At 40.3% G+C, this 22939-nt stretch overlaps 2 protein-coding genes across 7 annotated transcripts in view; one reads left to right on the top strand and one right to left on the bottom strand.

Moving 5' to 3' along the window:
- Nucleotides 1-18402, bottom strand: part of cep89 (centrosomal protein 89) — an 84493-nt gene extending 66091 nt beyond the window's left edge. For 2 of the 4 annotated variants that reach the window (XM_015368241.2, XM_015368244.2), the window contains exons 1-10: nt 18171-18402; nt 16949-17055; nt 16021-16176; nt 15221-15419; nt 8815-8911; nt 8169-8203; nt 5904-5952; nt 4259-4360; nt 2558-2776; nt 463-602 (exon numbers count right to left, since the gene is read on the bottom strand). In XM_015368241.2, coding sequence (XP_015223727.2) covers nt 463-602; nt 2558-2776; nt 4259-4360; nt 5904-5952; nt 8169-8203; nt 8815-8911; nt 15221-15419; nt 16021-16176; nt 16949-17055; nt 18171-18212 — 1146 coding nt within the window. In that variant the 5' untranslated portion in view covers nt 18213-18402. The other 2 variants (XM_069181169.1, XM_015368245.2) reach the window with 2 other exon arrangements.
- A 124-nt stretch (nt 18403-18526) lies between these two features.
- On the top strand, nt 18527-22160 carry faap24 (FA core complex associated protein 24). Of its 3 annotated transcripts, none has more exons than XM_015368015.2 (5): nt 18527-18917; nt 19448-19573; nt 19981-20120; nt 20508-20660; nt 21366-22160. In XM_015368015.2, exons 2-5 carry the CDS (start codon nt 19462-19464, stop codon nt 21624-21626), a joined length of 666 nt encoding a protein of 221 aa, XP_015223501.2. In that variant the 5' UTR covers nt 18527-18917; nt 19448-19461; the 3' UTR covers nt 21627-22160. The 3 variants fall into 3 exon arrangements, with proteins under 3 accessions (XP_015223501.2, XP_015223499.2, XP_015223502.2); XM_015368013.2 differs by having other exon boundaries at nt 18528-18907; XM_015368016.2 differs by lacking the exon at nt 18527-18917 and adding an exon at nt 18934-19039.
- The last annotated feature ends 779 nt before the right edge of the window (nt 22161-22939 follow it).

Here is a 22939-nt window from a genome sequence, read left to right as displayed (position 1 = left end):
AATTCAGGGATGCTGGGGATCCAGAGCCTATCCTGGCAAGCAATGGGCACAAGGCAGGGTACACCCTGGACAAGACACCAGTGCATGATAGGACAGACACACACACACACTCACACCAGGGCCAGATGTCCCTGAAGCCAATGAACCTACTAGTATGTTTACTGGTCAGGTCTGGAATTGAACTGTAAGGCAGTGATGCTAATCACTGCACCACCATGGCACCCACAAAAACGCCAGCTCATTTTTTTGGGTGGCTGGGATTCAAAAACATATCCTGATATTCAAATTGAAGTATTTGTTTATATGGTTTTTAGGATTAAAAACAGACCACAACTTTAAAGGTTGATCCGAGTGGAAAAGCATTATTGGACAGCTCATTAAACACTCACTCACAAAGCACACAATTACCACATTTTAGTGCTTTTTATCTCCATCTCTTTTAAATCAATGGAGATTTTTTACCTCAGCTTTGGACAGCGGTCTGAACTTTGCCTGATAGCGACTCAGCTCCACATTCAGCCGATGGACAGTCACTTTCAGCCCATCATTTTCATCAACCAGCTCCTGGGCCTGTTGTCTGAGAGACAGCAGTTCAGCCACTTCTGGAAAAAACAAGTCGTACCAGAAGACCATCAGGATCCCAGAGCTGGTTCTGGGTCACCATGTTAAAAAACAACTATGTACAAGGACACAGCTGGTGTACAAGAGGAAAGAGATTCTAATGGTTAAAACAACTTTCTACATTCTGATATTATTATCTGAAATTCTCACAGGATGCCACCATGTTTTTGTAAATTATATATATACATTTTTATGATCTCTTTGGTTGTATGCAGGGCGTAATGGACAAGATAAGATTGCTATCTCTGTTATCAGTCTTTTTATAGACAATAAATTTGAATTAACTTCTGAGCATCTCAGCTTGAGGAATATTAAACTCGACACATTTCAAAGATCCAAGACAAACTACAAAAGCAGAAGAAGGACACCCAGAGGGGTTGGCAAATCACTGCCTTTATTTACAGGCCTCCAACCACTTCTGCCTTAGTTTTGGGATGAATAACGTCACACTGAGCACCAAAATAAACATCAATCTATTCACACACGTTTTGATTAAATGTTCTGGGGGGCGTTTTTTTTATAAACTGATCATTTATTACAAACTAAGACACACTTGAGTGATTTTGAGACCAGAAGGAAAAGCACAGACAAGCTCCCACATATTGTCCTTATCCAGAGAAGGATGTGTTTAGTGTATTGGAGGCTGGACTAAACCTGTGCACTGCTGATCAATAGGTGTTCATGGCCAGCAATTCTTTACCTGGCAAGATGTTTCAACCAAACACAGTCCATCAATCGTATAATCTGAGAGACCACAAGGTTTGGCACCTCACCAAGATCAATGGGGAGGTCAAAATGTGATGGCATGGTCAGGAGTGTCTAGTTGCTGCAGAACTCCACTTGCAGTGATTGATGGCAAACCGACAGGCTGGCTCTACATTGATGAAGGCCTGGGACCATTCCAGACATCCTCACACTGCTCAATAACAGCGATTGACATGCTGTGGCTGCCCTACCTGCCCGACCTGAGACCAGCAGGATATTTGCCCGATGAGTTGGGAGCATGTGTGATACCTATAGACTAGTGAACAGGCACGTGTGTGCCCAGGGTTTTGGAAGGAATGGGAAGAAACCCACAGCATCTGCAGCCTCATGCACAGCCCAAGGCAGAGATGTACAGCCGATATTGCTTCCAGCAGGGGCAGCACACGACCAGCCTGTCACACAGATGACCCACCCTGTAGGTCATGATTAATGATGATTAATGTAAATCAGGACACTGGTGCAGCTGCAGGGGCTCACCTGATGCAAGCTACATCAAGATCCACCTTAGAGGACCCTCCTACATCTACAAGTATGGTCCCACTATTAATAAAAAAATTTAATTTTCTGTGAGTCACTTGTATTTATGCCACTAATATAGAATATCTGAGACCTTCCTAAAACTCTCTTGTAATTTCCTCAGTGCTAAAGTTTTTTTTTTAAGAATCTGATTAAGGTCTGGGTTAGAACTGGAGCTGTATGGATGGAAAATTTAATTAAAACTTAATTAACTTATTTAAGTAAGACTTAGATGAATGACTGTGCAAATGTCTGTGGTATATATTGATTGTGGTATTTAAATAGGCTAATTAAAAAAAGACAGGAGGCATAAACTGAAGTCTCTGTCAGTTTTCGAAATATGTGTACTGGGGCCTACAATTGTCAAATTCCACTACTGAATCAGAATAAGGAACTGTGCCTTTTTCGTGTCTGCTCAGTAAAATGTCAGTGAGCCGCAAAAAAAAAAAAGAAGACTGGTCTTTTCCTGATTTTAAGTTGGAGCTGGAGAATTTGCTGGAGATGTAAGTGGTGTTTTTTTCTGCCGCTCAGTATATCACTGGACGAAGACCGTGCAGAAGCCTGAAGTCGAGGCGTGAAGTGAACAGTTATGGACGGGGAACAGGCAGGTGCAGGACCCCAGCCTGACGGGGGGCTCCGCAGGCACGGCTCCCACCTTGCCGGGGGCTCTTCTCGCGCGCCGCCCGCAGCTTCCTGTTCTGCTGCTTCAGCTGCTCCAGCGCGAGCTGCGCCGCCTGCAGCCCCTCGCCCTGCTCCTGACACTGCCGCGCCAGGGCCTGCTTCTCAGCAGCCAGGGCCTGGGTCTGCGCTTTCACCTCTCTCAGCCTCTCCTTGTGCAGCTCCAGGGCTTCTCTGTACGCCTCCTCAACCAGCTCTACAGACCGCCCAGCACAGCACAGCACAGCCCAGCACAAGCACAGCACAAGCAAAGGCAAAACAAAACACAACACAACAAAGGATTGGCAGGATAAGAGCAAAGGTGCACATTCAACTTTAAAGGACTTAAACTACTAAAGTGATGATATATTAATGTGGTCAAAAACATCTAGTAGGCTCATTCTCATCCTATCACAGTTCAGCTTTGCAGCACTGAGTAAAGATCTTATGGTAGAATCTCCTGTAGTATTGTATCATTGTTTTTTAGAAGTCATTCAGTTTCATAAAACAAAGCATCTTACGCAGTCTAATGTTTTTGCACATCTTTGCTTTAAACACCCTTTGCAAACTGAATATAAAACAAAACACATATTAAAACACAGAAATATACAGTTCATATAATTATTTGCCCATTGTAAAAGGTTTTGATAGAGAGGTTGAACACAAGTCCAAAAGTAAGAACTGATTTTTTATCTCAAATAAAATTACCAAGGGGAGGAAAACCTAGTATATTTGACAGGCACAGGTAACATTGCAAGACACACAACAATAAACAACCTGTTTGTTGATGACCTCACAACGCAGATACTCTCCGTCAACAGATGACTTCATGGAGAAAGCATCCACTGCCGTCAGTCTCAGTGTTATTGTGTAACACTTTTAACACATTTTATTTGAAATTTGGGCAAACAAGAAAGAACTGCACTATTTAGACATCAACAAATAAATGCATGCTTTAGTATGGCAGAAAATAACAAATACAATCAGACTAATTGATTATCCTATATAGCATGGGAGTTCTTCTGCTAGGTTAAATTAAGTATTTCAAGTTCAATTTTCTCTTTTGTTATAGAACCCCAAAGAAATAAATATTGAAATGATAAGATGATCAACTTTCCTTGGAAAGGGGTGGGTTAGAAAAAACATTTCAATGGATTAATAAATAAATTGACAGCTAATGTTAATAATATTTAGATTGTGTAATGTCATTTGGTACTTCTGTTTTTTTTATCAGATGTTGTTCTACATGCTAACTACCATAGGAAGGAAGCCTTACATTTCAAACTGAAAATGCTTACCTATGGTGATAATTCAGCAGTTAGGATTGATGATACAGCCCAATACTAGAACATTCCCAATATAAAGCAATTCCATAAGCTCAGTTCAGTATATGAAGATATACTGTAGATTAATTTTACATGATTAAATCTTGTTCCGTTTCAATATGTGCTTCACATAAATGCAATAAATCTGAGTTACATTTTTCATTACAAAATACCAGGTCCTGTGTGGTTTGTAGTTGAGCTTAGATTCTGTGCCCAATAATAGCCCAAAAGCCCCTCTTGCAATCATGTCTCTAATCAGCAGAAGAACCCTTACAGCATCAGAAAATTGGCTAAGCTCAGGCACTAATGAGAGGAGTAAAACAGACAAGCATCACTGCATGATGCAGTGCTTGACCAAAAGGCACGTATCTAACCTGATCTGTTGTCCTTCATTAAATTCTTCTTTAATAATGTTTGCTTCTTGGGAGAATTGGGACCTGTCCTAGGTGTTTCTACACTCAAGTCATCGGTTAAATCTGGAAAATGAAAAAAATAGGTTTTAAAAAGTCCTGGAGATGCATTTTGGATTAGGGACTGCAAATGAGGCATTCTAAATGCATAGTAAGCAACCTAATAACACTATTTTGTCAATAAAATTTACATATGAGAACAATCTGAGTTTTGTTAAGATGTTATTAACCATTAATAGGCATCAGTCTTGGCTAGAATTTTCAGAATTCACATGGAATTTGCAAGCCCTAACCTAAAATGTTACTGAAATCATCTAGAAATTCTGTAAATATCTATAAATGTTGGTGAGGACGTCTGTGAATAGAAATTTGCACCGATACAATAAATATCTGCCAGACATCTGATTTCTGCTGAGAAATATCTATGAATTATGGATATTTAATATAATATAATATAATATAATATAATATAATATAATATAATATAATGAATTAACCCAAACATTATTTTTCAAAGTTACTAACTTACAGGAATTACATCAACATCTGGTATTCTTGAGTCACTAAGAACAGGAACTAATGACATAATCAAACTAATTAACTGGATAAAAAAGTGAAACCGACTGGTTCCCAGGTCTTAATCGGATCCTAACTGAACAGGAATGTGGCACTTAAAACCCACATTGCTAGATTCTGCATAAAACCAAGGTCCTAGACTCCTTGGTGATTAAAGAATGCCATTCGTAATAGGTATAGATTCAGATCTCATCTAAAGGACAGAGCCTATTAAAGGTTATGTTCTTGAACGGGTAACACAGTTATTTGAGAGGCTTGGGAGTGATCCAGGAATCTCCCAGTAACATGCCCTGTATCACCAAACTTCATACAAAAATGGCTATTTTACAAAATCTGTTCTGTGAAAAAAGGTTTTAAGAGGTCAAAGATTTTGAGGTGAAGATCAGACTGAAAGAAAAAGCGGACAGTTTAGGAACCATGGGTAGTGGCCTTGTCCTGGGCTCTAACTGAGGGCAAAGTTAGCTCACAATATTGCAAAAATAGTTTCTACAGGTTTTAAGAGTTTCTACAGTTTGTTGCAGGTGTTTTAGTTTCTACACCTGGATTAAAAGAATGATAAATACTCTTGAAACAAATTACTTACACACAAAGAAATTTTCACTCATGTTTTCAGGAACGTAGGCCAATTCAGAAAGCATTTATAATCAATTAGAAAATCCAATACTTTATATCAATAACAGGAAGAAAACCACTCAGCATTGAACATAAACACAAGCAATCGTTATGACAATTTCTTCAATTTGCTCTTATTGTGATTGTAACTCATTTCATAACTTATTGATTTCATTTGTTTTTAGAGCAAACAAAGCAAAATGTCCTTGGGAATAGTGAAATTAGAAACAAGCTTTACAAATTTATTATGAATAAGATATACTTCATAAATGCAGCTCTATGGAGTTTTTAAAGCCTTAAATGTTCACAGTGAAGTGTTGTGAGGAATATAAAAAGTGGATCATACTGAAAATACAGCAGATTAATACCATTGTTATCATCACAGATTGGGCCAACACAATGAAACAAAGAAGGTCAGTACCTGGAGATGGAGTTGTCCTGTGAGCCTGCTCCATTTTTGGCATAGTTACCTTAAAAAGAGAGGGATAACAGAGAAAATATATGGAACTAACAAACAAAAATCCACTTCAAAGTAGCAAGGACTGTTCAAGTCAATCAAATGAATCCCGACATTACATCCTGAAACCCATTCCATCAGACATAACCCAATCACTTCCAAGAGCCATATGCTGTTTTTCTCATCATTCATTACACTGCATCTGAAAATCACTCAGCTTGATAAGCTCTACACTCTTCTGTCTCTCTAGGAGAGGGGCCCCAGCAGGGCTTTGTGTCCTCTGGCTTTGCTCGAACATGAGCACTCAATTAAACAATTAACATGATTATTTTCTCAATTAGACATATGGGATTTTCTTAAGGTATTTTACAGTTCATTACACAAGACATTCACGACATTTAAAGTACAGTCACTTATAGAAGTTCAAGCAGGGAGCTGCGTCAGCATGCGCAGGCTGCAAAGGAACAAGTAAAGGTTTATTCCCTCCTGAAAAGAGAAGAAAAGAAACACAACTTTTCGGCTGTGGAGCCTTCTTCACACCTTTAGTTGTTCCTTCACAGTCTCCTGTAGATAACCTCTGGGTTACAAGTGTTACAAATATGTTCCTAATTAAATAAAACACAATGTGACTGAGAACATGAACAAAAACCAGAGGGCAGCAGAGCCTCCAGGAACTGAGTCTGAGAGCCCTGCCCTATGATGTCTAGCTGTCTCAAATAGTAGTGTAGGTCTACAGAGAGAATATCATTTGACTAAAGACTGTTAAATCATAATTTAGCTGTCCATAGCAAATTATCTGTACTTGATGTGAAAATTAGGACTGCAGATTATGTAACATAAATTAATAAAAGTTTATTCTGCACATTAAAAAACATGATGGTTGTTTTACTACAAAATAGATGACTATATCAGCCATGCCTGGGTTGGAAAAACAGCAACTTAAAAAAACAGCTCAGATTCCATTAATTACACAGGAGGAACTGTGAGACGAAGCTGAATTTAGAGACGATGGTAGGATCTCGGTAATAGATTTTAAGCTTTCTACTGGGAACGGTCAAAATTAAAAAAAATAAGCTACTAAGAAGGAAGACAAATTCACTCAACCATCCCAATTAAGGCTGCCACTTTAAAGCTTTCACACTATCTAATGAGAAGGGTAATGAACCACCACAGGTGAAAAATATTCTTCGATAAAACAAAGCAGTTTACAAGTGTTTCTGTGGTCAATCACTAAAAGACGTGTACAGATATCCTATGCTAAAACTGCAGGCATTTCATGCTCATTATGTGAAATGAGTACATTTAACACTTTAGGTGGAATTTTTATTGCATTGTATTGAATGCAAGTGGAATTTCACAATCATCTATTTAAGATGACCATTAAAAAAATCAGTGAAAGTTAAGAAATAACACAAGCCCTATTTGTGGAAACTGAAAGCAAGACTTAAGTAAAATATCTAAAAACTGTTTATAGTACATTCTGTTATGTTAGGTTGGAAAGGAGCAGGTGTAAATGCTTTTTCATTTAGGGGAAATTAAGTAACAATTTTTATGTTAAAACAGTGATTTAATTAAAATTGAGCTTCAGTAACAGGTCAGTGTTAGTCTTGATGGTCAACTCGGCATTTTCTCTCCCAGAAACCTTTTTTACTTTTATCAATTTCAGAGTCATGAAGAGGCAAGCTGAAGGCTGCCGGTCTGCATTGCTTGTTGGGTATTGGCTTTAGGCTGCTTGAGAAACCAGCCGGCTGACTTGTGGGCAAGACAGTGTTAAGAGCACAATTTCTCATTTGGACATCAATCTGCCCATTAGCGGAAGGCAACAACACTATAAATAGTCCAACTAAAACATTTAAAACTTCAAATCAGTTGCTCAGCAGGGGATGAATCAAGCTGCAGTATGTGCTGGAAAATCATTTCGGCTTTTTCTCGCCTCCAGTCTTTCAGTCTCTCAAGGGGCTCACTGTTTCATAAATAAGAATACAGCACGTTGCAAAGCTCCTCAAAGATGAATTACTTCAAGCAACGTATATAAATGCCCATGTAAAAGAGCCAGTTGTGCAATCAAGCATATCACTCTTCCCTACATCATGGCATTCATAATAAATAAGACTTTAGAAAAACTGAGAAACTGGATTTTTTTTAAAAAAGCAAATAATGTTTCAAATTAACCCGATCCCAACAAATATAATGGATTTCAGTAGGAAAAAAATATTTTAAATCCCTTACCTTCTGAACTGCTCTCTCTTGAACTGTAATGTTCTCTGAAATAAGAAAAGGATTCTTTCACACAAATATTTATTTTTGGATAATTTCAGAATTAACACCTAGTAAAACCTGTAGAAACACTTCGCAGACAGACATAGAATGTTTAATTTATGACTAAACAGTCTGCAGCCCTTGGTAATTCTAATAGTTAAGGGTACCCTAATACAAGGAAGCAAAGCTAAAAGAATTACTTGTTTCTATTGTTATTTATTTATGATGCCTGTATTTCTAGGCATTGCCAATCATGTTCAGGGACTGTTGGAAATTCAATAACAGTACCAATATTGCTAGTAATGCTAAGCCAGTGTGAGCTGAAGGACAATTATTTCATAATGAATATAATTAATATGGGATTACTTAGCAATTTCCTTGTGGAGGTGATGTTCTTTCCAAAGCCCCTGTGATTATCAGACAGTGTATCATCAGGTAAAGATATACAGTACACATTAAGGCAATAATGCACTTCTGCAAGGATCTGGACCACAGTTCTATAACTAACTGAATAGCTGATCTCAACCTCAATAACATTTTATACAGGCCTGAGCGACCGAGCCATAACAACAATGTGTATTCAACAGCGATTCCAGCTGTGCAGCTTTGCACTGACCTTCTGTCGGCTGTGGCTCGCTTAGGAAACCAGCAGACAACACCCCAACAGCAGAGCAGTCCGTCGTGCTGCTTCTCTCGGACGTGGGGGGAGCCTTCTGGAGAGCAACAGGAAAATGGAAGCTTGAGAACTCGATCATGAACTTAAAGATTCGTTTAGACCACAGTGACCACAGTCTGTTGTTGAAGGAGCAGTTTTTATCAACAGACATTTTTTCCCAGTTATATAGTGTTGCAGATTCAACTTTCTGTCTTTCCTGCTAAAGAGGCTGTAAGACACAAAACTGATATACAGTTATATCAGATTTACAGAGGTCCAACAGAAATAAAGGTTCAGATCTGTGCTCCAAACAGCTGTGGCAACACCTGTATCCATCTAATTTTCAATAGTCTTTCCAGCAGTAATTTGTGATGAAGAGTCAATATAGAAAGTAATCTGACAACAAAGCAAGAACATCACATGGGAAACTAATATACTAAAATTAAATGTAATATTTTCTAACATTCTCTTATTGCAATTGGTCAGAAGGCAGAAGGACATTCCCCACAACATTTTGGTGAATCCAGTTGAGACTAGAGCTTCTGGTCTAATCTTGTTTAACAAGATTCTTGTCTTAATCTTGACATTTCATTTCTATCCATTTGTCTTTTAGAAATTAATTTATTCATAAAGTAGATGTGCAATTCATTGTTTCTCACGCTTTCTCTAACAGCACTTGAAGACGTGCCCCATTTTAATTATGTTTTGCTGCATCACTCCATCTGCCTCTTGGCAGTAATGTATAAACAACCCTATCCTTCCTGACACACTCTGAAACAACATTATGAATAAATGGTAGCAGTCAGACACTGCATCAAGCAACATATGTTCTCACTTCACAACTGCCAATACCTCTTCTTATTTTGTCATTTAGAATCTCTTTGGCTTTTAATTGCAATTACCAGAAAGTAGAAAGATGCATACAGTATATGACTCAAGATTTTCATGGTGCGATTACTAATGTCAAGATAATCAAATTATTTAATGTTGTGCAGGTTTCATAACTTCGGGTGTTTAGATCTTTTGATTTCTCTTCCAGCTTAGAGGCTTATTGATCTGCTAATTACAGTAACTGATCTACCAAAACACTGAAAAGCAGATTAATCGATTGGTTATCAAGGCAGCACTTCATTAGCTCTGCACAACACTCAGAGGCCTATTTGTAAGGCAAATGCAATTCTGATCTATGCCATCTTCTGTTAGCATCTCTAAATTCTCCAACACATACTTTTATGCCAAAGAACAACCTGCATTGAAATATTTTTTTTTTACTCTTTAAAGACTGTTTCCATTTACACTGCTGAATATAGTCATATGATTTCATATGACTTTGGTGCAACTAACATTCTTCTGTTGAAGATTCACTAAAGCAGAACAGAAAATACAGGCAATGAAGATTATAACACTCTTTCTCCACCTTCTGAAAAGCATCATAAGTGTATTGTGAAAGGCTGAAACATTTCCCAGTAGGCCTTATAACACCAGTGCTCTGAGTAACTTGTAATATATTCTTCCTAACAATAGTAGCTATTATCATCATAGCTAATCTTTGGCCAGATGGATGCAGGGATTAGAGAACTGCACAACCCCATCAAAACAGAAGGGAGTTTAATTGTTTAAAGAGCAGATCCTAGGAAAGCAATAACACTGGCATTCGAGCTAAAGACCATAAGGTCACAAATAACTGGAAGGCATACGGTCCATGACTTGACTGGTAAAGGGTGACCTTCACTGAAAAAACAACAACTTTACACCAGTGAAAACTACTGCTTTTTCTTTACTAGACAGAGCAAATACTTCACAGAATGTCTTTTGTGATCAATGTTAAAGGCAATCCTAAACCAATCTGTAAAACAATTGATTTCTTCTTATGTGTAAAACATGAAAGATAAACACTTGTTATTACATGGCTGATCAATGTCAGCTAAGCTCCCATCCACTGTTGATGTCACTGAGTGTATGTGAGACACATACTGTTGCTATTCTTTCCCATCAATGATTAAAAATCCAGGAAAGCAAAGACCCTTCCACATTTTTAAAGAAAGAAAAGGCGGTCAAATCTTACTACTTACTGCTAAAGAGTTACATCTGTATTTATTTACAAATGGTGGTTCCAAAAAAGGCCGTGATCATTAAAAACGTTTTAACACCGCCTAGTACATCTATATTACACAATTCAATGGCAAACATATTTATAGATCATGCATTGTTTCAGAGAAGAAAAAAATAACACCAAATCTAATCCTTCCATCCATTTTCTAACCACTCTATCCAATACAGCGTCACAGGGGAGCCAGAGCCTGTCCCAGCAAGCAATGAAAGCAAAGCAGGAAACATCCTGGACAGGCTTCCAGTCCATCTCAGGGCACCAACTCTAGTCATTTAATATTGAGAACAATTTTCAATGGATGACACTTGCTTGCCTTTATTTATTGCTTTTCATCCCAAAGGACACAAGAGAAGACTCACATGAGCGGTGCTCAGCAGGGATTATACAAGTGCAAGAACAGGTACAGAGTGAGAATTAACCAGAGGGCTGTTCTGAGACGTGCCACGGCACCTCGGTTTAAGGTCTCCTCTGAAGGATGGAACCTCCTACAGCACTGTGCGCCCCATCACCATACCAGGACAATGGCTTCTGGAATTTCTGATCAGAAGAGAAGAGTGCCACAACAGCAGCGACCTAAGGCTTCTTTGATGAGATGTCTTTAAACTCTGTCTTTAAACTCTGGTGATAAACTGCACCACTGCAAAAGGTGGGATTTGTCACATAAAATGTAAACAGCAAAAACCGACCTTTTATCCATTTGAAACATCACAAAAAAACAAAGAAGAGATTTTCTCGTCAATAAACAACTCTCATAACACCACAATAATAAGATCATGTCCCAATCATTCTGCTTTTTATTAATATAAAACATACACACAGATTTAAATTTGCAAAGAAAGCCTATGTATAATAAAAAGCAGAAGTCAATTTCACATGTGGGGATACGCTTGCTGTTACAATACGAGTTCCAATTAGCTGTATGGATGCAGACGTTATTTTCAACAGGCACCTATTCCCAGTCATTCGCAACCTGAACATGTGGTGTATACTTTAATAATTGCCTAGCTTTGCGTGTATGTACTGTACATGGTCTCCTTGGAAATACAAAGCCTAATAATAGCACATCTCTAACTCTAGGAAGGTGAAGGAAGCTACCTTGGAAACCTCCTGACACTGGTCAATCAGCAAACAGAAGCCACCCTAGTTAGAACTATGTAAATTGTTATGTTTTTATGCATAATGTTTGTTAAAATATCGTATAATATGCAGTAGAACAGCTGTGTGTCACATCAGGGAAAAATCAAATTGATCTGTATCTAAGTCTGTATAGTTCAGTCATTTCTTCTGACATATAAGACCAATTTTGTTTATGATGGTGGATACTTAGTTTTGCAACTGTACACATTCACTAAGCAATGGCTGAAGCTACATCCGAGTTAGTAGATGTGCAGACTTTGTGTAACTAACTGAACATGTACAAGTAAATTCACGTACAGTATGCAACAGCACTGAAAGAAATCCCAGGGATTAATGAATGAGAACTTTTTCAAAAGCATCAGTCCCAAAGAAAAGAACGATGGTGTGGCGGCCCTTGGTGCCTTCTTGTGCCCTGTGCGTGCCCTGCCCAGGTCTGTGCATGGTCTTGCCAGGTGCACCCCTTTCCTCCCACCTTCCACAGAAATGCTGGCTAGGTTTATTTGCATCTCTAAAAAGTGCCAAAGTGTGCATACCCTGAGACAGATCCTGTTATATCCACCTCATATATCCACCATATAAATGGCTGACCCAGCGCTCTGACCCCCAGCTTCTCTCTCCCCGTCTAGTGTGCCTGTGTGTCCCCAGAGCAAGCTGGGGTATGCGAAAAGACAAATTCCTAATGCAAGAAATTGTATATGGCCAATAAAGTGATCTAATCTAATCTAATCTAATCTCACACCCTTTCATTCTGGGATAATTTTGGGGGTTGTCACAAACTTTACCACGTATAAGTGACTTTAGGACAAAGGATGGCTCCATCACAAGATTGGAGAAATTACTGTTCTGTTGGGCTGAATGTCCATGACGCAGAAAAAGGAATTATCAACCCTGCCCACTGTTGTTAAATGACAAGCATGGAAATTAAATAAATGCAGTTCAGTGCAATCTGTATTAACCACACAGGATATTTTACCATCCAAATCCATGCAGAGGTTAATTCTCTGCTGGGGATTCCCACCAATAATGATATCAATAGTTGCTAAATTTTGAGATCATCTATTTAAAAAAAGGTGAAGGAGGAGACTCAACTTGTTTTCCAAAATGTTGTATTAATCTACCCAAAGACAGGCACAAGTCCTTTCAATATTTCCTTAAAAATGCCTCTAAATTACAGGAATGCAATAACCACCTGTCAGAGACAAAGGCTGCTTTGTCATGGTTAATACACAAGTCAAGCTCCTTACTGCAGGTGTAATTTTGAATTCCACATACCATAAATGTTTTTGAAGTAGTTTTTGCAAAACCTCTCATCATTTTAATTTTTTTTGCATTCATCTAAACTTAGTTATGCTACTTTTTATTAATCAAATTAATTTCTGCAGTTCTGCTTTATATAACCATCTATTGGGTTACTCCATGAAGATTTCAGGTATTCAGCTAAGTTTCTAAATTATCAGCTGTATTCACTCCCGTATTAGTAACATTTGCAAATTATACAAGCAATGAAGAAAATTAAATAAATTTGATTGGTACCTTAAAGCCTGCAAAAGCTTTAAAACACTGAGTATGGTACCTTAAAGCCTGCAAAAGCTTTAAAACACTGAGTACAGCATGCTCAAACAATAAGATCTGCTGCATTATATCAGTCACACCTAGAGACATGCATCCTGCTAGAACATAACATCACAAAAGAGCTATATTTCAGGGGTTTTTTGCCAAAATATTGAAGGTGTAGCGCCACCTTTTGGTTAATGAAAGAATCCACCTAAGGGCATTTAAAAATTAATGTGAAATTAAGATATCTCACTCTCAAATAATCAGGCTTAAATTTAGGAAGTTCGATTCTTATCATGTTCTGACACAAAATAAGAAAAATATGCATAAGCAATGAAAAGGAATAAACAGAACCTACAATACAGGTAGGATAATAATAAACATTAAAATAAATGTTGCTTACAACTGTAACAATTTCACTAAATTATTATCAGCAAAAAGCTTTATGTAACAGGTGCACTAATTAGTTGTTGAACAGACATGAGATGAGGAAGCTGATCAACGGGGCAGATCGACAGAGGGGTTTTCTGTGAAAGTCACAGGCAAGTAGCAACATGTGAGACCCCTGGCAGAGGTCACACAAGCTACACATCTGTGACACTTGCTGTGCACCAGGTTGGAGATGCTGTCTTGTTGAATTCTGTCCCATTGCTCTCATGAGTCTGGGCCAGCTGGTTCCTCTTCACTGCTTTCTGAGCCCTAGGTGCCGCAAAAATGTCTCAGCTAATCCCACAAATCATCAAGGGGGCTCAGCCTGGCAGGTTGGACATCCACAACATAACTGACATATTCTCATCTCACAAGAAAGCCACAAAGGGACACAAGCGACAAAAGGATATGTACTGTCCTGTTTTAATGTTATCATGTCAGGAGAAGCCCATAGGAAGGGTAGCAGATGAGGTCCCAGGACTTGATCAAAACAGAGCCAGGCAGTCAGGCTGCAATCAATCACTACAGCTGAAATCTGTATTGACAAATCACTACAGCCCTGAACACTGCTCTTGATCCCCACCATCGCTTTGTCTACTCTGCACAAGAACTAGTGCATCATTCTGCTTGTCTGCAACACTCGCTGACATCCATCCACCAGCATGGTCTACAAAAAACATGACTCTTCTCTAAAGACGCCACTGCCTTTGAGTCCACCTGAGGTGCTGTTCCAACACAGCAGTAACACAAAGCCATTGGTGGCACTGCTGTGTTGACAAAGGCAAAAAAAAAAATGACAAAGGCAAAGCTGATCTCTTGATAAACGAGGAAAACTGGTTCGCTTCTGTGTTTTTCTTGTTTTGCACCTGGCTTGTCATTAAACTGGTGAAATCACCACATCATCTGAGCTTGATCAGCTCTCTCACTGATGAGTTAATATACTGCTTATGAAACAGGCAAAGTCACTTGAATACATCGCGGTCAGTCATCAATGATGAAGTAATCGAAAAGTTACCCAAACATTCAAGCAACATCCAAAACTCTTGATGTTTCAAACGTTACAAACACTTTATTAATAAAGTTAAAAATAATAATAAGTTCATTCTGAGTCTCAGTATACAAATAAAATGGAAATACCTTTTTGAGCGGAACAGCATAAACAGCATCTTGAATTGGGCTCTTATCCTCCATTTCTATAGAGTGGTACACATGTCCTTCATCAGAGTCTGAATGCACCTCATTTTCTGCATTTTCCTCTTCTTCTTCATAGTCTTCATCCGTGTGTGTGGGAGAGGGCAAGCGGGGTCTACCATCCATTGACTCATTCCACCTGTTCCTAAGGACAGTATGGCAACAACACAATGCTATAAAAACCATGTCCTTCAAAATCTGCACTTACTGTAAAACAATGTTTATCACCAAATCATAATTCAGAAATTAAATGTTGATTCAGTACTGTGTGTACTAATATATATTAAAAGGCATAATGAAACAAACAGCTTGTCATGGTTAAAGGATGAAATAAATGAACCTGTTTAGGAATTTACAGCCCAAGCTCTGCTGGGCACATTTTCATTAAACATCACCTTATCTAGTTGAGAAACGCTTACAAAGGCGGCTCCGTCTCATGTGTTTGCCATATTTTAATGTTGTTGGAAAATAGAGAAATGCAAATTCTACCTTTAAAATAAAACTAATGTTCACTTCCACAGATAAAATATGACCACCTAATATCCCAATCCGCAAATAAAAATAAAATAAAAAAGCAGGTCGTCCATTTCTTCTTTTGCCTCAATATTGTCCAGATGGGTTTATATCAAGGCACAATTTTCTAGTGCCACAACAGGACAAACAACTAGAATCAACACCGATTAGATCAGTATTTTCAGTAAAGTGTGAGTTCCATCGTTCTGGTTAGCAGAGGGCGACTTTGTTACCCCGTCAGCTCAGCAGTAGTAGCATAGGGGTCCACGGTGCTCCTGTTCTCGGAGTAGGAGCAGTCACTCTCCGAGTAGGATCTCTGCCGGAGAGGCGGAATGGCCACTGTGCGCCCTGTTAGTGTTGAAGCCAAAATGGCAGCTGCCAGAGCAGACCTAAAAATGGATTCAAATGAGGGACAAACACAGAGCGTTGTGTCAAAGAGTGTAGATAAGATTCTTAGAAATCAAACCCATCATAAGCTAATTTTAGAACTACTACGATAGTGTGCTCAGACACATTGTGCACTAGAATTCAAAGAACCTTAGGCCCTGAACCTTCTTAGACCATGAGGATTCTGAGGCTTTTCCAGCCAACATGCTCAGATTGAGCCAGGACAAATTTCGTGAGGGGATGTTGAGCTGGGACAGTTTTCTTAACTCATGATCCAGACTGAAACAACATATTGTTTCTACATCCATTAGAGTCTTCTACCCTTCAGCCACTGAAAACTTAATTTTGACCATGTAAGGTGAAACCTTCAGACATGATTTCTCCTGTTATTTAGTGACTGAATATTTAAATATCCAGATGAGTGCCATTGGATAATGACTTTCCAGGAAAGGAATCGGCCTTTGATTACTCATTGTGGAATGGATAACAAGGATACTGCAGTTATGAAATGATCAATTAAAATAATTCACAAGCTGACCTTTAAACATTTAACATTCCAAATTGTTTGTGTGCAAGTAACACAATAAAACAAAACCGGACAGCCACAATTACTGTGAAATGTAAGGATGACATAATGAACTGCTTTTACTGTCTTTTATTTTGGGAAACTTACATGGATTGCAAAGCCCCAGTGATAATGAAAACTAAATGGAAACAGGACAGCATTTAAATACACAACAAACAAAAAAAAGTGATAAAACGTCAAACAGATACCTGGGTCTTTCTGGAGAGGGGTATGGACTGCGAGGGGGAGGGGTACGGGGGACTGCAGGTCTAGGACCAATAGTGGCAGCAGGGATCAAGCCATGAGCTATGTGTTTCTAAACAGACCATGAAGAACAGTGTTAGAGACAGGCAGATGAACACACGGCTGAAATCAGAACAAAATAATGCCATCAAAGCAAATGAGTTGGACATTAGGGGAATGAGGGGTGATCAGGGTGTGAGTTAGTGTAATCAGGTGTGAACCAACTACTTCTAAAGCAAAGCATCTGCATCTACATTGCGAATTCACACTTCTCCCATCTGGGAGACGCCTCTGTGCCCCCGGGTGTAAAACGAACAGACTCAGGAAATCTTTCATTCCCACTGCAATTACACTCTTCAACAATGCAAAGTAACTACCTTGGCTCTTGTTTCTTATCTCCTTTAACACTACTGGATTCACTTCCCTTTTGGTGATGTTTATTTGTCAATGTGTTGTGTTTGACTATGCTGTAAAACAAATTTCCCCTAGGGGACAATAAAGCTTGAATTGAATAGGTACGGTACGCTACTGTTTGTAGACCATCCGAGCCAGACGAAAAGTAATTTTCTGTGCTTGTATGTGTAAGCAGCAATAATGAATCCAGATGGACACAAAAAATGCATATCTAAAACAACGCTGATTCCAATTTTTACATACACAAGAATTAAGATAACATGTTCATACGTGTAACCTGCATGTTTACACCACTAAACACTGTTCATCGCCATCTTCTGACCAGTATATTAGCCCGAGCTATAAGAACCGGTAACGAGAGGCCAGAGGAATGATTCCGACATCACAATCAAATCAGCCGATTCAATCTGGAAATTTACGACCAAATATCTCATCCTTCCCCCTCACAACCGTAGTAAATCAGACAATGAAACGACACGAGATACTAAACTCTTGGATATTCAGAGAAATCTAAGAGAACTGTAACCAAATATGCATCGAAAGCGTCACTGTGTTGCAAACGGTTCATCATCTACGTGTGTTACAACAGTACAGCGAAGAAAATCCTTTGAAACGCCACGTAGAAAAATAATGGAGTAATTCATAACAGACTAATTAAAAAAAACAACAACATGTGTACAGGCAAGTCAAAGAAAAAAAACTGAGAAAAATCATTGCGTAATGACGAAATCTTTGAAACAGAATTGTACATTCATATTCAGGTACACTACTTACAAATGCCATTTTGTCGCTTCTCCTAAAGCTAAATTTGGACATATTTGCAAAGTTAACTACTACAAGGCTTGGAGCCGAAATTTCGCCTTAGCTAGCTCTTCTGTTTGCAGAATAGTCGGAGGAGAACAATCAGATGGAATTGAAGATTTTGCTAGCAGCAACAAATTAAAAAATGAATAAAAACAAGTAACTTCTAAGGAATAGCAGTTCAACATTGCTGTAACTAGACGCTTTCTCGCTCCACACCACCCTCTTGCAACGCTCAACGTGATTGGCTGGGAGCACTTCAAGGGCCCAATCAGAACTCAGTTTTAATCCTCTTAGCAACGCCGTCCGTTTCTGGCCTCAGCGTTTTCTGCTTTGAAACGACAGAGCTCGTCTTTGATTGGCTTAACCTGCTCTCCCAGTAATAGGTCAAAGCGTCTGTCCAGTGTTTTATTTCTTTAAAGGGAGGGGGACACAAAAGGGCTTGGAGTTTAGAAAGAATTCAAAGCTGCGTAAGAGAAATGAGTAAATGCTTTAACAGTACCGAATTACATGCAAGTCTGATTCACAAGAACATCAATTCACTTTGATGTTTCTGGGGGGAGCTCATATCCACGCTGCTGTTTCCGGGCGGGTTCAGCCAATCGGTGTTTTTTTACTTCGGGGTTTTTGAAGCTCCGACGTCAACAAGCTGCCGTATTTACCCACGTTTACACGGTTCAAACGAAGATCGTGAAGGGACGTTGTAAAAGGTGAAATAGCGTAAGACATCCGTGCTCGGAGTTGGGAAGGGACCCGTCTCGCAAGTTATTCAGGATGAATTACTCAGTTTCCTCTTTGGCGAAGTATAACTCCAGCACATTGAGCTTTTTCAGACATTTTGTGTAAGGGACGTGTGATAATATAGTTATTGTGGGTCCACACTGAATGATTAGTATTTTCAAAGAGCGCAGTTATACACTAAGGAATGCATGCATTGTTTTGACCGAGCAGACACGGAAATCCCTGAGGATTTTGTATTGGGGACATGAACCCCTCGATACAGAATCTAGGATATGTGCCTTAAGTTCTTGAGGATTTCCTCCGCATTTAGCTGTGTTAGCTGGAGGTTTAATGCGAGTCTTCACGTATTAAGGCAGCTAAAACGCCACTTCCCACATCCAGCAGCGTCAAGGATCTCGCCTTGCACATATGATTGCATGATCTGAAAGAGCGGGCTGTGGGAGATTCGGATACACACATTAGTGTATCGTTGCCTTTGGTAGCGTGTTAAGTGTCGCGTTGGTTTGCAGGGAGAAGGGGCCTGATGGCGGCACCGATGGAGGGCACTCCAGTGCGGATAGGAGCAGCGCCCCCCTACGGCCATGTGATCGTCAACGAGAGGTGGAGGGGCTCTGCCATCGTGCAGGGCTTTCAGGGTGAGCCGCGCAAAACAACGCCGTGCACTTTTTTAGTTGTATATTATCTGTCTTTTACGTGCATTCTGCCCAGTCCGTAAAAAATAGAGTTGAACGCCGACTTCTAATTGCTTACAGTGATGGCCATCCTCATAACTTCCCGTGTCAGCAGAAACCACCAGACCGCTTTTAAGCGCTTCCAGATTTTGCCGTTAGGGGGTCTCCTTGATCTTCGTGCACTCCTTGCTTCTGTGCAGTAAAAGTTAAAACAACTCGTTATGCGGTTAAAAAGCATAGAATATCAAGCAATCAGTCAGTAATCCATAATAACTTCTGATGACATCTCCTCGCCTAAAGCAGTATTATAAATACTATTCATAATCCCCTTCTCTCCTTTGCTGACGTCTTTTTTATGTCGTTGTGTTCAGGAAAGTTGAAAGCAATCTTTGAAGAGGGGCTGGGCCTGGTGGACTTCCACCTGTCTGACCACAGCTGTGTGCTGTACGTGTCCGAAAGTGGCCTGGTGGCAGGAAATGGCTACAGGAGGAAGCTTGTCCAGTTTAGAAAAGTAAGGGGACGCCCAAGAGCTTGCATGCGAAGCCTGTTGGATTCGAGTGCTGGTGAAGGTCAACCACAAAGTCTGTGGAGACCTGATGTGACCAAGACACACCTGTGCTAAGCCTTCAAGTCAAGTAGTTTCAGCAACACTCCCTTCAAAGCTACACTGGGCTGCCAGAAAAGGGTTATTCAAAGCAGTCGATAGACAGAAGTGTGCGAGTAATTAACAAGTTAATATACTCCTTACTTTTCCAACTAACATCAGCTTACAGGCACACAGTTATTACCATAAAGACAAGACATTGTGTTTTTTTTTATTTGACGTTTCTGTCAGCTGGAGATTTGGGGAATTGCAGCTGGATGTTGGTTGCCTGTTCTGTGTTCTGGTTTCTTCAAGGCCAGCAAGCTTCACGGGATTATAGTTGTGGAGAAGACGCGGCTGAGTGAGCAGTATTTCCCAGCCGTTCAGAAGTTCGTGGTGTTCGAACTGGGGCTGACCCTGCTTCCTGTTGCCAGCCAGTCTGAAGCCTCCCAGCTCATTGCCCAGCTTGTAAGTTCTAATCTTTGCTAATACGGTGAGCCAAGGTTTTAGCATACAGTGGCCCTGAATGGTGAGAACTGGACTACACTGGGTTCATTTTTTAGGCTTTGTAAGCAGGCCAGTCCCAGCAAGGAGATTATGATAATTCTTGCAGTGCAGACTGATCTAAATAAGGAAAGTATGTTCGTGTAACTGTGTGCCAAGTGTCACGGGAGCATGTAAAAACCGGAGCGCATTGTTGGGGCTCAGCCTTTTGTGTGTGACATGGAGTACTTGATGGTGTTTGACTGCACGCAGTGGTGTGTATTTGGACTTGACTGGAATTCTTAACATTTGTGACAAAATCCTTTCACTTGTGCATGGCGTGGTGTCATAGCATATAGTTACTGCTTCACACCTCTTGGATCCTGAGTTTGATTCTGGCCTGGTGCACTTTCTGTACGGATTGTCCATGATCTCTAGTCTAGCTTAATCTGTCCTCTCTGTATTGTCATTCTGTCTAAGGCGTATCCTGCCTTGTGCCCACTGTCAGCTGGGATTAATCACTGCGAACCTGTATTGACCTCCGTGCCTACTGAAAATATCTAGATGCTTTTGCTTGCCCAGCATAACCAGTAGATTTAACATGGATTTAATGAAATAGGAGTGAATGGAGTTAATAACGAATCCCAGTGCAGCTGAGCTCTGAGTGACATTGGGATGTGTCCCCTGTAGGTCCACGATGAGAGTAAGGAGGAGAGTCGGAACCCTTTCCTGAGGAAAAAGGCAGCCAAGCTGTGCGAGCCTGTGGTCCTGGCCCTGGTTCAGCAGATCCCTGGTGTGGGCAGGGTGAAAGCTCTGGCCCTGCTCAGACACTTCCCCAGCATTCACCAGCTGAGCAACGCCACGGCGCAGCAGCTGGAGGCCGCCGTGGGCGCAGCGGCGGCGCAGAGCGTCCGGGGGTTTTTCCACGCGAGCCTGGCCCCTCCCCGGTGACGGCGAAACAGGGTCTTCCCTTTCTCTTGTGAAGAGGTCTCGGTGCCACAGATGCTGGGTCAGACCTGGGGTTTATACTGCTGCCTCTGAGACACCCTGAACCCCTGAGCGAGAATCAAGTCTGATGAGCAGAAAGACGGCTTCCTGGGGGGCTCTGCCAGCGACACGCCATGTAGGGATTATTCTACACTCCGGCCTGTGTCCACTGCGTGTCCTGGACCCTGTGTGCAGCTGTCCAGTGGGCGAACTCCTGGTGGACCGGCTGGCCTGGGTCGGCAGTATCTCGAATGCCAGGACTGTGAAGGACAGTACTCTGGGGTTTTCCACTAAGAGCACGCAGATGAAACACACTGGCTGGTGTAACATTTGTAACGGTTTCCTCACTAGAAAATAATGAACAGGAATGGGGACCGACACATTATTTTTTAAAATGGGGATGTTCATAAAATGCTGAGATGACAAACTGTTTCCTTTTTTTCTTATTTTGATATTTTCCTTTTAAGAATTAAAAAAAAAAACGTTTATCAAATGCAAGTCTGGTTTTCTTCCCAATTCCTTGTGCCCAGCTTCCTGCTTGTCCTGTTATAAATGAAATGTATCTAACTTTAGAAAATGCTATATATTCATCAGTCACCTCAAAACAGCTTTGAGTGGAACTTGGTATGAGCATGAGCCTACTGTTAAATATGAGTTTGGAAAGGAGCAGTCTACTGTAGCAGAACATCCTTCAGGCTAAAAAAGCTTGAAAAGCCTGATCCTTCAAGCTAGAAAGTAGAAATCAAATAATCTTGGAGCGATTTAAAATACATTACGTTTCAAAGGCCCCGGCAGTCCTCTTTTATTTTAGATTTACATGACAGTCTTTGCGTGAGACCGACGCAGCAGGACAATATGCACTGAAAAAAGGTTTAAAAAAGTTTCATCCATTTTAATCCAAGGCCAGGTAGGACAAGGTTAATGAGAAAAATGTGAAGGCTCTCTGGTGAGTCAGGATCACATTTCAAGCAGTCTCCCCTGTAGGCTTTTTGGGCAGCTATGAGGCAAGAGAGCATGTCATCAGGGCTGTAGGCTGACCTGCCACCCTGCTTCCTCTACCGGAATGAGGGTTCATATTTCAGGGATTCCTTACCGTGAAGATCAAAGAAAGGGTATGCTTTTAATCATCTCTTGAGAACCAACTCAGGAATGAATGCAGAGGTGAGAAAGGTGTTGATCATCTCGTTCCACACACGTTTCAGTCTATATTTGTTGTAGTTGCGTGCCCTTTCACCCTGTCAGTTGTGTCAGTAGGCAAGAAGGTCAAATGATTTGCA

This window comes from Lepisosteus oculatus, chromosome 20 (genome assembly GCF_040954835.1).
Source record: "Lepisosteus oculatus isolate fLepOcu1 chromosome 20, fLepOcu1.hap2, whole genome shotgun sequence".
Classification (NCBI taxonomy): Eukaryota; Metazoa; Chordata; class Actinopteri; order Semionotiformes; family Lepisosteidae; genus Lepisosteus; species Lepisosteus oculatus.
This window is presented reverse-complemented; position numbering and strand designations above follow the sequence as displayed.